The 16,999-nt window shown below is 34.6% G+C and overlaps 1 protein-coding gene across 1 annotated transcript in view; it reads right to left on the reverse strand.

Moving 5' to 3' along the window:
• Positions 1-1,076: 1,076 nt before the first annotated feature.
• LOC149784981 (uncharacterized) overlaps positions 1,077-16,999 on the reverse strand; it is a 50,407-nt gene continuing 34,484 nt past the window's right edge. Inside the window, exons 3-7 of the mRNA XM_089931171.1 lie at positions 15,751-15,893; positions 8,392-8,463; positions 6,621-6,750; positions 4,028-4,371; positions 1,077-2,505 (exon numbers count right to left, since the gene is read on the reverse strand). Of these exons, the coding sequence (XP_089787297.1) occupies positions 2,335-2,505; positions 4,028-4,371; positions 6,621-6,750; positions 8,392-8,463; positions 15,751-15,893 (860 nt within the window). The 3' untranslated portion in view covers positions 1,077-2,334. The remainder of the gene's footprint in view (positions 2,506-4,027; positions 4,372-6,620; positions 6,751-8,391; positions 8,464-15,750; positions 15,894-16,999) is intronic.

Below are 16,999 nucleotides of genomic sequence, written 5' to 3' on the forward strand. Positions count from 1 at the left end.
GTCATATACCATCTCTATGCAACATGCTTGATGTTTATACCCTTGAATGGTTTACAAGTCATACCATCTCTATGCAACATGCTTGACATGTATACCCTTGAATGGTTTACAAGTCATACCATCTCTATGCAACATGCTTGACATGTATACCCTTGAACGGTTTACAAGTCATACCATCTCTATACAACTTGCTTGACATGTATACCCTTGAATGGTTTACAAGTCATACCATCTCTATGCAACTTGCTTGACATGTATACCCTTGAATGGTTTACAAGTCATACCATCTCTATGCAACATGCTTGACATGTGTACCCTTGAATGGTTTACAAGTCATACCATCTCTATACAACATGCTTGACATGTATACCCTTGAATGGTTTACAAGTCATACCATCTCTACACATCTTGCTTGGCATGTATACCCTTGAATGCTTCACAAGTCATACCATCTCTACACATCTTGCTTGGCATGTATACCCTTGAATGATTTACAAGTCATACCATCTCTACACATCTTGCTTGACATGTATACCCTTGAATGCTTCACAAGTCATACCATCTCTACACAACTTCCTTGATGTGTATACCCTTGAATGCTTCACAAGTCATACCATCTCTACACAACTTGCTTGATGTGTATACCCTTGAATGGTTTACAAGTCATACCATCTCTACACAACTTGCTTGACATGTATACCCTTGAATGCTTCACAAGTCATACCATCTCTACACAACTTGCTTGATGTGTATACCCTTGAATGATTTACAAGTCATATACCATGTCTATACAACTTGCTTGACATGTATACCCTTGAATGCTTCACAAGTCATACCATCTCTACACATCTTGCTTGGCATGTATACCCTTGAATGCTTTACAAGTCATATACCATGTCTATACAAGTTGCTTGACATGTATACCCTTGAATGCTTCACAAGTCATACCATCTCTACACATCTTGCTTGGCATGTATACCCTTGAATGATTTACAAGTCATACCATCTCTACACAACTTGCTTGATGTGTATACCCTTGAATGGTTTACAGGTCATATACCATGTCTATACAAGTTGCTTGGCATGTATACCCTTGAATGCTTTACAAGTCATATCATCTCTACACAACTTGCCTGATATGTGTGGAAATGCATTGAATAGTCTGAGAGCTAAGTTCCAAAAAGGAAATTGTTTATGGATAGATAGATGGATAATTATGATCTCTAAATCTCGTATGTTATATATTGGTAGCATATAAACATGCCTAAAATTTTGTTTAACTTGTATATATCTCAACAAGTGAATAACAAAGCCAGTAAACATGTCAAACTTATAACATGGGTAATGTTCAAAATTCATAATAATCTGATGGATGGAATTTGGATCATACATTTGAATAGGTGCTCTATTAGATTTGGACAATACAGTTTAATGGGTGCTCTATTAGATTTGGACCATACATTTTAATGGGTGCTCTATTAGATCTGGACCATACATTTTAATGGGTGCTCTATTAGATCTGGACCATACAATTTAATGAGTGCTCTATTACATTTGGACCATACATTTTAATGGGTGCTCTATTAGATTTGGACCATACATTTTAATGGGTGCTCTATTAGATCTGGACCATACATTTTAATGAGTGCTCTATTAGATCTGGACCATACAATTTAATGAGTGCTCTATTAGATTTGGACCATACATTTTAATGGGTGCTCTATTAGATCTGGACCATACATTTTAATAGGTGCTCTATTAGATCTGGACCATACAATTTAATGGGTGCTCTGTTAGATTTGGACCATACATTTTAATGGGTGCTCTAATAGATTTGGACTGTACATTTTAATGGGTGCTCTATTAGATCTGGACCATACATTTTAATGGGTGCTCTATTAGATTTAGACCATACATTTTAATGGGTGCTCTATTCACAAGCTCTGTTCCTTTCATGCATCTTGTAATACAAATCAGATAGAAATTAATAACATTATGTAACTACAAAAGGTCAGAGGTCATAAGTAATTTAAATGAGGAACATCTCTGAGTAAAAACTGCCTATTCAATGAAAATATATCACATAATACATTTTAAGACACAATACAAGCAAAAGCTGAGACCCTATTTTAAAGACATTATAAAATGTGATACCAGTCCATATTACTTGCATCTATGATTGAAAACTAAATAACTGTACAAATAACAATCTCTCAATGCAATAACTGCAATGACATGGAATGTCACTTTCGGACAGAAAAATTCTAAAATTCCTGTACCAACTCTTGTGGTTACTACAATAATGAAGTCCATTCAAAAGTGTCACAGCAAAACTCAGCCCCTGGGAGGATCAAAGTTGATTACAGTCTCAGTTTGTGCTTGCATTCCACGTAGAAGCCCCTCCAGCTGCTTCATTTCAGCAAAGGTGTATTTTGGTGTCAGGGTCACATTGTCATAATCAAAGTCTTCATCAAGCGTGAAAGGCATCACCTCATTACTACATTGCTGTGAAGAGAAAAACAAGCATTTCATGTCTCTAATTTTTAATTCACTTTAAAAAAATTTGGTTTCATGATAAGCAAAAACATTAATTATGATTTTCTTAAGTACCTGACGTGCAAATTTATAATAACAAAGAGTTCTCTGTATAAAATATGAGCTGACAACCAATATTTATGATTTCTATGAGTTGATTGTTCATGAAAAATAGAGGGAATGAAAAATTACAAACAAGTCTAATGAAAATAACCTGCATATACACAGATTCCTGATGAAAACAGCCAACATATCCATTGATCCCTGCTGAAAATAGTCTACATATAACATGATCACTGATAAAAATAGCCTACATATATAAAGATTCCTAAAAATAGGGTAGGTTAGCAGAAGCCACAAAATTCTACTAAAATATATGTGAGGTGGCATAAACTGCAGTATGCTATTGCCAAGGCTGTCTTTATGATATCGTTGAACTTTATCATAATATGTCTGAGGTATGCTATTGCCAAGGTTACTGTAATGATATGGCTAAACTTTATCATAATATGTTTGAGGTATGCTATTGCCAAGGCTACTGTTATGATATGGATAAACTTAATCATAATATGTTTGAGGTATGCTATTGCCAAGGTTACTGTTATGATATGGCTAAACTTTATCATACTGTGTTATTTTAAGAGGATGAATAAAAATTGTCTGGCTAAGAGCAACAAGTTTTAATTTTTTGTGCAAAAGTCAGGTTGTATGAGAATTTTTATGTATAATATGAAGGAAAAGTTTAATTTTTTTATAAATTAGGAGAAAATCTCATTTCCTGGTCAGCAAATTTGCTTTGGTGCTTCATAACACAGCATCACCAATAGGTCATTTAGTACCAAGGGAATTGGACTAAAAGTGTCTTGTGCCACAGCAGCTGACCCTGACTGATCTAGCTGTAGGAATTAATGAACAAATGCCACTCCAGGCAAGCAGAAAATTTTAAACTTTCCATTGATCTGTTACAAATAAAACCACATGAGTTATCATAAACCTATTAAATCAAAGGAAATGAATTAAGCACAAAACCTTAATTTACCAAAGAGACCGAAAACCATATGAGAGATGAACTGAGGCACTGCATAGTGAAGAACAACTCTACACACCTGCAAGGTGTATACCGGTATGATAAATTTGGGACCACCGTACACACCTGCAAGGTGTATAAGGGCATGTTAAATATGGGATCATTGTAAGTTTGACTGAAATGAACAGTCACCCAGCTTCAATGGTTTTAAGGGCATAAGATAAACTAATTAATCAGATTCAGGTATGTGTGGTAGATAAACAGGGTGATACTAAAATTGATGCCCTATGTATTACATTTTATTTTAATGCTATTTGCAGATTTAACTGGGGTTTTATTTTTAGTCACTAGTTGTGAGTTTTTACCCAACTCTGTTATCTTCCAATATTCATTAGAACTCTTTTATATTTTTTTAGTGTGGCTCTATCCTTATATCTCTGGTTTAGGCTGGTGCTAAGTTAATACCTCAGCTTGTTCCTGAGTATCTGCATCATGATGAACTCCCTCAGTTCTGTAGGTGGCTGAAAAATCTAGATGTGTTATGTTCTGTAGGTCCTGGAGGGTAGGGTCTCCATGGGTATCTTCCACTTCACCAGGGTTAATAGTGTCCCCCTGGGGACCAAAGTTTGTACTGTACTCCTCAGTAATTATTTCAAATTCTTTTTCTGGGCCTATCAACTCTGATTCTTCCTGTAGAGCAATATGTTCCTTGTCAGTTCTATCACACTGAAACGACTGAGTTGCCAACTCTTTATTGTGGAATGTGCCTGAATTATCACTGATTCTTGTTGAAATCCTATTTCTCTCATCTGAAGAAGACAGAGTTCAAAGCACTATCTTGAGATAATAAAGGTGAAAAATGAGGAATTTTGTAGAAGTGAAAGTGCTACCTTCTTATCAGGTATAGTTTGAAAAACTGTCAAACCTGTGTTAAAACCTGTCTATTTACCCATTTACAAACTGCCCACACATCCATCATTAACTGTTATTCCCATCCACCTTAAAAGCATTGAAAAGAACAAAATGATAGCTAAGGGATATTTCAAAATTATTTAGTTTAAAATGTACAAAACGAAACATTGGCCTTTTGTTTAACATTCAGTAGCACAAGTTTCTTGTCACTTCTCTCCTGCTAACCTACCTGGTAACTTGCCATGAAACATTACACACACATTCATCCCAAGATCATGCTGTTCCTACATGTATATGTCTTTATATTTCCCCTTTAAGCCACCACAGTGGCCATCTTCAAGATTTTGCTATCACTGCTTCTAATGAATGAATGGTCATATCATCATGGGATTTCAAATTAAATAATTCCAATAACATCTAGTAAATGAAAACGGTAATGATATGTGCGACAAAGATGTTACTACTGCTCTAAAGATATTTTTATGATTCTTTGTAAAGATACTAATTTACAAGTAAAGTATCCACCATGCAAAATGATAAAGTGGAAGCAATTAATGGTATTGGAAATCAAGTCCTATAAACGGTTTGACAGTTCAAAATTATTTACCATCTAACAATGGACAGATAATTGAAAAAATTCCAGGTCACTAAACAAAGCAGTCAGAGGGTCTGTTATATAGAGGGTCTGTTATATAGAGGATGTAGTTCATGATAAACAGGTGGTACTAATGCACAAATAAGCAGTACAAAGTGTATGGAACTTTGACCTCTATTTCTTATATTTGCAGTTTTGTGTCTAAAGAGACTTTTTTTTCCTGACCAGCCAATTTTCACAACAGTCAGAAATTAAAATGAGCACAAGAGATTTACTTCAAGCTATATTCAGTGGTGAAAAATGATAACCAAGGATTAATAATAAATTATTCAGTAAAGCTAAATACAAAGCAAAAAACATTTCTTCTGATGCTTTAATTGAACTGAACCAGCAACCCATGGTCCTAAAGTACCAATTATAAATTTGGTGTGACTACCATGCTTTGTTACCTGGCATGTTTGTTAGACATTTGTTATTTACTGATTATAAAAGATGGGTGATTATCATGCTTGTGTTACCTTTGTTATGCTTTTGTTGTTTAAATGACTGCCACTATTAATCTGGATTTGGTGTGGCAGATGATGAAAATATTAGAATTAAGCTAATTTTCTCATGCAGACAACCCCAATCAAATGTTATAACAATTAAATACTGTAACAAAGGAGTGTTGTAACAAAGCATTTGGAATACATAGCAATTAGGAATTTGGCTGGAGAATTTAAACTCCAATGTTACAATAGAGAAAATGCTGCATCAAACAATATAATGAACAGTCTCTGCTGGGTATGTATGTATATATATATATATATATATATATATATATATATATATATATATATATATATATATATATATATATATGTATATATATATATATATATATATATATATATATATATATATATATATATATATATATATATATATATATATATATGTTGTTGTTGTGGGGTTTTAATGCCATTTTTCAGCACATGATAGGCTATGCGTGGCAGCCAGTATTAATGGTGGAGGAAGAACCCGGGAAAACCCTGGGAAGAACCACCGACCCACGAGAAGCTACTGGCAAGCTTTCTCACATACTCACACTGGCCAAATCCTAGACTCGAACCCACGCAGACAGAGGTGAGCTGGCATTGATCCGTAATGGAGAGTGCTTTAGACCACTTGGCCACTCGGGGGCCCTATATATATATATATATATATATATATATATATATATATATATATATATAAATTTAAAGTCTACTCCCGCGATAAAGATCTGCTATGGGGGGATGGATGGAAATTCTAAATATTTTTGCAAACATTTAAAAACTACCCCCAATCATATTTCAAAGTCTGAATAAAACAAACATGGCTTGGATGGTCAGGATAATAGGATCCACACCTTTTCTTTGAAATGCAAGTCTATAAGCTGTCCATAGTAGCTTAGTTGTTTCCTTTGTTTCCTTTCTGTTTCCCCCATTTCGAAAACCACATACCCAACCTCATCCACAGCCATCCAACTATACATCTGGGTGAGAGTTTAATTAAGTCTTCCCTGATTACCAGTGAAATGATCAAAGCTAGCTGTGTATCCAGTGCTGTTCCCTAGCAAATCACTGAGGCCTTTATGTCCTGTCTTGAAATCCTTCTCTTCTTCCTCCTCCTCTTCCTCGTCCACCACAAAGTTGTCAAACTGAAACACAAGTGTTCTGAATGATTTTTTACAGAAATGCTCAGGTGTATTTTATTCTTTGCTAAATTCTGCTGGACCATGTATTAATTTCTCATCGTACATCTCAATGTTATAAATATTTGGAATTTTATCCAAATCAATTATTACTTTTATAAAAATGTCTTTAGAATTTTTCAAGGACTTCTGAAAGTGTTGCTAAATATTCTCCTCAATATTAACTTTTAAGATTCAATGAAAATTGTGAAATACTTAATGCTAATAATATGGCAATTGTTTTATACGTAAAAACTTTTGTGAGGAATCATTGTTTCAAATTTATTTAATGATGGCTGATGTTGGAAATTACTAACCAAAAGGTCACAGTGACCAATGGGTCTAAATGACCATAAGGTCTCAGTGACCAAAGGGACTCAATGCCCAAAGGGTCTCAATGACCAAAAGGTCTCAATGACCAAAGGGTCTCAATGACCATAAGGTCTCAGTGACCATAAGGTCTCAGTGACCAAAGGGTCTCAATGACCAAAGGGTCTCAATGACCAAAAGGTCTCAGTGACCAAAGGGTCTCAATGACCATAAGGTCTCAGTGACCAAAGAGTCTCAGTGAACAAAGGGTCTCAATGACCAAAGTGTCTCAATGACCAAAAGGTCTCAATGACCAAAGGGTCTCAGTGACCAAAAGGTCTCAATGACAAAAGGGTCTCAATGACCAAAAGGTCTCAATGACCAAAGGGTCTCAAAGACCAAAGTGTCTCAATGATGTTAATGTTAATCTAGAATAAAATGTTATTCTGCAAAACTAATTTTGTTTCAGCCACAATGACCTTGACCTATCACTCCAGAATCATCAAGCCTTTTCCATATCTTAATTTAAAGCTGTCCACAAACTTTGGTGATGGTATGTTGTAAAGAACAAAATTTATTATGCAAAATAATGTTTCTTCTTTCAGTCACAATGACTTCATCCTTTAATCTTCTGACCCCAAAATCAAAAGGTTTCTTCAATACCCCCAAGTGCAAGCCATCCACAATGTACATTCCAGGCTTGTTATGTAGAACTAAAGTTTTTGTGTGGAAACCATTTTTCTTCTTTCAGTCTCCAAGGCTGTGACCTTTTATCTTTTGACCATAAAATTAAAAGGCTTTTTTCATACAACAAGCACAAGCTATCCACAAAGTATGTGATGCAAAACTAATGTTATTATGCAGAAACTGGTTTTAATTTTTCAGTTACAGTGACCTAGTCCTTTGACCTTTTGGTTTCTTTTTTGGTACCAAGTGCATGCCATCCATAAAGTTTGGTAGCTGCAGATGGAAGAGGGCTCAAATTATTGTGTGGAAACTATTATGCTTACTTCAGTTACAGTGACCTTGACCTATGACCTTTTGATTTCAAATGGATAGGGTTCTTCCTTACCCCATGTGTAAGTTCTCCACAAGGTTTAGTAACTGTAGATGGTGGAGAATTCAAGTTATTGCGGAGAAACAAAATTGGTAACAGACAAACAGATGGAGTTCAAAGCATAATGTGCTCAGCCTAATGATGGGTGTATAAAAAGAATGTGTGATTCATCCATAAGTTTAAGTACCAATCAAAAATCTAAGTTACTAAAAAGCATGGAAATGAATTCTCAGTATCCTGACCTTTACTTGGGTTCCAGTCTTGATGACTTGTCTTTCCTCAAGTCTGCTTGTAGTACTGCCTTCACTGAGCACCTGCGATAACAAACAATAATGAGTTTATAACTGTTGAGAAGTGTATATCCTGTACATTCTCTGGATCTAAATTCATACTTTGAGGACAGTCTTCTATATCCTGACATAGTTAAAACGTTGTACATCCCTAATGAATCAACATTCTTGAAGTGGTTAAGTTTGCCAGCATGAGCTTTCTAACACCATGTATGCTAACATATTTGTGTCCAACTGCAAACATCATAGACCCTGATCTGCTGTCACATAATGCATCATAATATCACAGTCTATGTTGTTTGTTCTACTGATTACTCTGAACAAACTTCATAGACCCAGATCTGCTAGTCTATGCAGTCTGACAGTTTACTATCAAATGAACAATGACCACTAGGAATATGGAATTATGTAAAGACTAATGTTACACCTGCAGTCAGTATACTTATAAATGGCTTCTAATAGAAGAAAAATAAAACAAGTAACTATTTTTGGAACATACTGAAGTTACCATATACATTAATGTATAACTTGAGTCCAGCTGCAGACAACCAAGACCCTTCTCTGTCATAACCTAATGCTCTAGCAAATTAGGGTCTATGTTATTTAGTCTACTGGTTAATGCTAACAAATGGCATAGTCCCAGATCTGACAGTGCATTATGTGATGGCAGATCTGGGTGCATGCAGTTTGCAGTTGGAATCTACATACAATTGAGTATACATGGTAGCCTTAATTCATATGGTACAGGAAATCAAAGTGACAGCAGATTTCTTTTGTTCTAACATTTGCTTTTACTGTATAACAAAGAAATAAGGGCATTAAATTATATCAAGAATTACTGTACATAATCACTTATAAGTCAGGTCCAACTGCAAACAACACAGACCCTCATCTGCCATCATATAATGTGCAGACAGATCAGGGTCTATGTTTTTTGTTTTACTAATTACTCCTAACAAACTACATGTTAGGAGATAAGAGGTTACATTAAAATAGAAGTTTCCCTTTTTTACCATCTCTTTACCATCAATATCAGCTTATAAGTCAAGTCCAACAGCAAACTGCACAGACCAAGATCTGCTGTTGCATAATGCACCAGAAAGTCTTGGTCTATACAGTTTCTTTAAGATTAATCTGTAGAGCAAACAACACAGACCCTAATCTGCCAGTGCATTATGCAATGGCAGATCAGGGTCAATTCTGTTTGCAGCTGGGCTTGACATGTACATGAGTATACACAGTAACCACAATTTGTTTAAAATCATTATTGGCAAATAATCTGGTACACTTATTTTCTCTTTGTGACTTAAATGATAGAAGGGTTAGGAAATATGTTTGCACCCTTAAGAAACCCAGAATTCACTAAATGTCCTATATTTTCTTAATTCTTCAAACAAATTGTTAGTTATTATTTTGTTCTTCTTCCATAGTCAAGCATGAATTACAAGTACTATAATCTCCCCTTAAACAAATTATATGTTGTCCTGATATATCACTTTGAAAGTAATACCTCCTCCAACTTTAGTGAGCATAAACACCATTGCATGTAATAGCTCTTAAACTATGCAACAAAATTGCATAAGAATAATGAATTTGGCATTTTCAGGTAGAAATGACTATAAAATAAACTCCATATTCTACCTTATAAAAATGTCAACATATAATATCTGTGATTGACATATGATACCTTTGGGATATAATTCATCTAATGAATTGGAAATGAATAAAAAATCACTCCGTCATTTTAGCATATCCAGATAATTCATGAAACTACTAATAACATGAAGGCAGATGTGGACCCCTTATTTTTATTCTGGAAAAGCCTCAAATAACCCCCTATTTGTTAAAATGAAAATAAATCACAACTGAAGTTGGTAAGTGAAAGTTCTATATATTGCTCATTTTATCACTGAATACAGCAGTTAGTACAAAGAAATTTAGAACCATCATGATATTCACAAATTTTAATAAATTTTAATGACAAATCAAATTAGCAAAAATACTTTCTCATTAAATAACAGAATAGAGGATGAAATATTGATCAATGAAACTTTGGTAAATGTCTCCTGATGGTAACATTAAGAAATAAATACCATTTACAGAATTGTCTTGGCAACTAAAATTCATATTTTAATTTTATCTTTTACTTTGGCTTCAATGAGATATGCCCTCTTCTATTCTAAAGGAAAAATAATTGATTGGCTGACACAGCAATACATGCAGGCACTTCCGTGAGAACCTAATTCAGTGCTTACTCAGTGACTAAACTAGCTTTTGTTTGAAACTGTTGAGAACAAATGGTCCTTCAAAATGACAACAAATGCTAATTAACAGATTAATTATCTCCAGTCAAGGGTAAGCCTAATTTTATTTTTTAATTCATACACAATAAACTCTTTCCAAGTTGCCTTAGGATACTTTGTTGATTGTTCCTCTACACTGCCAGTGATATAATCAAAGATAACTTTCTAAAAAGTCTGGATGTGGTTTACAGGGACAATGCAAATGCCATGTACAGTACTGTGTTTTATTAGTATAAATGACATTGCTATGTACTATTGATAAAGAAGTGTATGGCGCAAATATATTAATGGGTTTGATTCCAGCTGTTTATGAGCGTAATTCTAGCAATGATGCTTCAGTTTATTTGTGTTTACTTATGATGGATACATGTGCTTTGATACTAAGAGGGAGGCAACTCAAACTTTACCAATGCACAAATCTGTGAGTACTCCATTTCAGCTCAATTAATATTAAATGTATGTCATTAATTTATTAACTAAATGGTTTCTTAAGACCTAATAATCTATTATTATTTAATATTTAAATCCATTATACAAATGTTTGTAAACAGTAAAGGAGATTATGTTTCTCATCAATGAAGTTACCGTATATCCTTGCGTATAAGTACATTTGTGTATAAGCCAACTCCCAAACTGAACAGGTATAAAGACTAAAAAGTGCATGACTTGAACATAAGCTGATCTACAACTCTGAGACATCTCAAGATGCACGAGGTAAATTCTAAATGCATTTATTTAAGCAAACTTATATTTAAAAAAATTACATGTATACTTATCTCAAGGTTGGTGTGCATGATTACTAAAAGGAAATGGTAGAAACTTGTTTGAAAAGTAATTTATTTAATTTTCTGTTTTCTTATTGTTTCTGCCTAATTTAGATTTGTGTATAATTTGATCGAACAATGACAAGAATTTAGCAATTGCAAGTTGCTGTAACACTACCTCTCCCTTTTGACTCGATTATTGTTTGTTTATGCATTCCTGCATTGGACATTTTATATCAGTACACCGGTTATATGTTTTTACTTTGCTTTGAAATTGTAAATATCTAACTCATTAAAATGCAATCCCAGTATGAAAACACAATGAACAAACAACACAGTTCGATGCTAATACCATAAAAGCTGAGTTGTAGTTTGCTTTGATGTAAGCAATCTTACACCATACCTGTCAATTTTCACACCAGAGGAAAAAAAACTCTTGATATTTGGGGTTGCTCCACACCTACCTCCCAATTTCATAATATCTTCCAATTTTTGCAGAGACCTCCCGATTATTACATTATGTCTACGATTTTCATTTCTTCTAAACAAGAAAAGTCCTACGTGTTCTGTTGTATCACCTGTGAATCACTGTTGTGAAGAAATAATTACTTTACTATAAAAAATTAGCTTCTTCACTAAACAGAATGTTAAGTTTAAACATTATTCATGAAAATTAATGATTTTTTTTACCTCTACAATAATACAAAAATAAACCAGAACAAAAAAGTAAACCACAACAATAAAATTGTCCACAATTAATTTCAATCCCAAGAATGATCACTATGAATGCTGTAACTCCATATGCTATAGTGCCATTCCCATGAAAGAAACTTACACGAGTGAACACCTGGCATTTTTATACTGTATATACCAATGTTAATTAATATCGTTAAATTAAAAGGAATGAAAATACATACCATGCAGCAAATGTGTCCTCAAAAAACTACTTCAGAATACATGCTTTATAATAAACAATACTAAATGCTTTATGAGTTGACAATAAGGGAATAAGGTTGGATATACAAAGAGGGGAAAATAGTTGCCACATATATTGTACCATGAGGCTGGCTATTTTTGGTACCTTTAATTCAACAAACTTGGGAATCCTTTATTTGCCAATCAGTTGCTGGTGCTTGCGTAACACACAATAGTGTAGAACGTGGTTTCTTTGAATTACGGCGGAGGGCCAATTGTTTTCACAAAATAGTTGCATGGATAAGGATTAATTAGTTGTGCTTGCTTTCTTGCTTGTTTATTTAAGACTAATCTTTAGCTATTGTGCAATTTGACCACAGATGACCAGAATATGAAAATAGAGCATGTCCTGGGGGAAAATAGGGCACATCACAGGGAGAAACGGTAAATCTTTTTGCAAATTTCATGCATATTGGACCAGGACGATTGATCAATATTTAGTAAACACAAGGCTTTAAAATGCCACAAAAAACCTCCCAATTTTAGGTCCAAATTTCTATTTTTTTTATTTAGTCTCTATATGAGAATTTTAGCCTTTATTATTACCACCCTTCATAAACATGTAAATTATAATGGTTATGTACCTTGTACAATTAAATGTGTGTACCTTTTTAAAAATATAAGCTCAAATTGTAGGATCACTTATATCATTGAAAATGAGTAACTTGTGAGTGCGTGATTCAATGTAAATGAAACAGGTATTAAGGACTAGCTGAAATGTTATCTGGAAGAATGCAATTTGGTCGAAACAATGAATAAAGCAAAATCTGCATCAAATATGTTTGGGAATAAGTAAGGATTTAAGTGACGCTATGTACGCTTTGCACTGTGTAAGTACTGTACATTATAGTTCAGCAAGGTCTCCCTGGTAAATTCAACTGGCCCGCAAATCATGAAGTCTGTATTTACCTTTATTTAACTTCGTGTTGGAGAAATCAGAAAATATGCACATGCAAAACAATAACAAAATCAATCATAGTACTTTATAACAGTTTAATAATTGTCGGGTCACCGAAAGTTACTTTATCTTTATATGTCTACGCCTTAGAACATGGAAAAATTATTACAGTAGTCAACATAAAGACCTAAAAACTGTCAAGTTTAGCCATTGACCTGCGAATAAGCCGACCCCCCCCCTTCTTCCAGGCCTTTTATATTTTCCTAAATTATTTGGATTATATGCGAGTATATATGGTACTAGCCTTCCTCACCCTCCCGTAAGTGTTCAAGTTAACCAAAATTTGAGTCTCCCTTGTTACTGTTGTGCCTTTGTTTATGCTGTGGTCAATATTTAAGGACCAATTGCTTATGAGTTAACAAGGGAGTGGTGTATTTATATTTTCCATATGTGTTGCCAAAATTAACATATTTGTATAATAAAATCAGTGTCTTCATTTTATGACCAAATAACCTATGTAATCCTTTAACAGACTGGCATCCCATTTAGGAATATATATGCACTCTCAGTTACTCTCTAGCTTTAGGAAGAACCATTACTCTCACTCTATGGCTTTAGAAAGAAATGAGAACTCTCAGTGAGTCTGCATTAGAAGAGTCAGAGAACTCTTAAGCTGCTCTACTGCTAAAGGAAGAACTACTTGCTCTCTGCCACTCTCTAACATTAGAAGATGCCTTGAACTCTCCAGTCACCCTACAACTTTAGGAAGAACCATGTACTCAGTCACCCTACAACTTTAGGAAGAACCTTGTATTCTCAGTCACTCTATGGTTTTAGAAAGAACTTTTGGACTCTCAGTAGCTTTGTGTAGAATTAATTACATCAGTCACTCTATACTTTTAGAAAGAACCATGTACTCTCTCAGACATATTACTGCTTTAGAAAGAACCATGTACTCTCTCAGTCACTCTCTAGATTTAGGAAGAACCATGTACTCTCTTAGAAACTCTACTGCTTTAGTAAGAACCATGTACTCTCTCAGACACTCTACTGCTTTAGAAAGAACCCTGTACTCTCTCAGACACTCAATTGCTTTAGAAAGAACCATGTACAATCTCAGAGACTCTACTGCTTTAGAAAGAACAATGTACTCTCAGTCATTCTCTAGATTTACAAAGAACCACATACTCTCTCAGAAAATCTACTGCTTCAGAAAGAATAATATACTCTCAGTCATTCTCTAGATTTAGAAAGAACCATGTACTCTCTCAGACACTACTGCTTTAGAAAGAACCCTGTACTTGCTCAGAAACTCAACTGCTTTAGAAAGAACCATGTACTCTCTCAGACACTCTACTGCTTTAGAAAGAACCATGTATTCTCTCAGACACTCTACTGCTTTAGTAAGAACCATGTACTCTCTCAGACACTCTACTGCTTTAAAAAGAACCATGTACTCTCTCAGACACTCTACTACTTTAGAAAGAACCATGTACTCTGTCACTCTCAAGATTTAGGAAGAACCATGTACTCTCTCAGAAACACTCTACTGCTTTAGTAAGAACCATGTACTCTCTCAGACACTCTACTGCTTTAGAAAGAACCATGTCCTCTCTCGGACACTCTACTGCTTTAGAAAGAACCATATACTCTCAGTCACTCTCTAGATTTAGGAAGAACCATGTACTCGCTCAGAAACTCAACTGCTTTAGAAAGAACCATGTACTCTCTCAGGCACTCTACTGCTTTAGAAAGATACATGTACTCTCTCAGACACTACTGCTTTAGTAAGAACCATGTACTCTCTCAGACACTCTATTGCTTTAGAAAGAACCATGTGCTCTCTCAGACACTACTGCTTTAGTAAGAACCATGTACTCTCTCAGACACTACTGCTTTAGTAAGAACCATGTACTCTCTCAGACACTCTACTGCTTAGAAAGAACCATGTACTCTCTCAGACATTACTGCTTTAGAAAGAACCATGTATTCTCTCAGACACTCTAATGCTTTAGAAAGAACCATATACTCTCAGTCACTCTCTAGATTTAGGAAGAATCATGTACTCTCTTAGAAACTCTACTGCTTTAGAAAGAACCATGTACTCTCTCAGACACTCTACTGCTTTAGAAAGAACCATGTACTCACAGGCACTCTCTAGCTTTAGGGGGATCTGACAACTATCAGTCACTGTATGACATGAACCAGTACAAGCTTAGACATTATGAATCTCCAGGACAGACTGCAATTTGTTAAAATGACAAAGCTGGAGGATGCATCACTTTATACCATATAAAGCTTTTTCTACGATGAGCCACAACTAGGCTCAGAAAGATTTATTTGCTTGACACTATTCGGTTGAGTCCCTTACTTCTTGTTCCAGTTCCTCATCAGCAGGGAGACTGTCAACATTATTCTCTTCATCTTGTTGTGGACTTGTTGGTTTCTGTATTTTCTCTGAAGTGCCATCAGCAGCTTTGGTTCTTCTTCTGTCCTCCCACTCTACCACATCCTCTGCAAATTAAAGTAATCACATATATATATTTGAAAAAATTGATTGGACGGTAAGAGAAAATACCATTATTCAAATATGACCCCTCCAAGAAAGCTTTAATACTGTAAACCATAATATTACTTCATATTGAGCAATAATGGTGCATAAAAGAGACTTATGTTAACAATACTTAACTTTTGGCTTGGTACCTCTTTAATTGATTTTTTATCTCTTATTTTGAAATAGACATGAATACGAATGAATGATGTAATAAGAAATTTGCAATTCCGTCATTTCTTTTTGTCAGGTTTTAATTTCTGTATATTTTCTTGCATCTGAACAAGAATGTGTCAAGGTCTGAATTACTGTATATAATAATAATAATAATAATAATAATGTCTTCATTTCACTAATAATGTCTTCATTTCACAAATTAACATAGTACATAAAGTATTTTCCCTTGTGACCTCAATTATTTATATATGTACAAGTATATCAATGTAGCTAAGAAACAAGCATCACACAAACAAGGTGTTACATATTAGTGCACATAAAAGCAACAGAATATGGATTCAGTACAAAACATCTCATGTACAAAAACATGCATTACAGCAAACTTTTTGTGTAGTTCCCATGCAGATTGTCATCCAGACCTGAACATAACTTGAGTGTGTTTGTTGACAGAGTGTGGCCGTTAGATAATGTAAAAGGTCTGGGCTTAAACAAGAATAATTATATCCTAACTGGCATTTTTCAGGCCAATTAACCCATCTCCATTCACAAATTCATTCTGGCCCCATGCATTTTTGCTCTAACCATCTATTGAACTTGAACTTTTTCACAACTGCCAGAGGTGAAATGGGGCTTGTCTTTCTATAGTATTACATCCATCAATCACTGCCAGAGGTGAGATGGGGCATGTCTTTCCATAGTATTACATCCATCAATCACTGCCAGAGGTGAGATGGGGCATGTCTTTCTATAGTATTACATTCATCAATCACTGTTAAAGGTGAAATGAGGCTTGTCTTTCTATAGCATTACATCCATCAATCACTGCTAATAATACTGTAGTATCACATGTCAACAAAAGATAACTTGATATCAGTGATGAAGTTTATATTAA

The sequence above is a fragment of the Sinohyriopsis cumingii genome, chromosome 13 (assembly GCF_028554795.1).
Source record: "Sinohyriopsis cumingii isolate HCF-2022 chromosome 13, ASM2855479v2, whole genome shotgun sequence".
NCBI lineage: Eukaryota > Metazoa > Mollusca > Bivalvia > Unionida > Unionidae > Sinohyriopsis > Sinohyriopsis cumingii.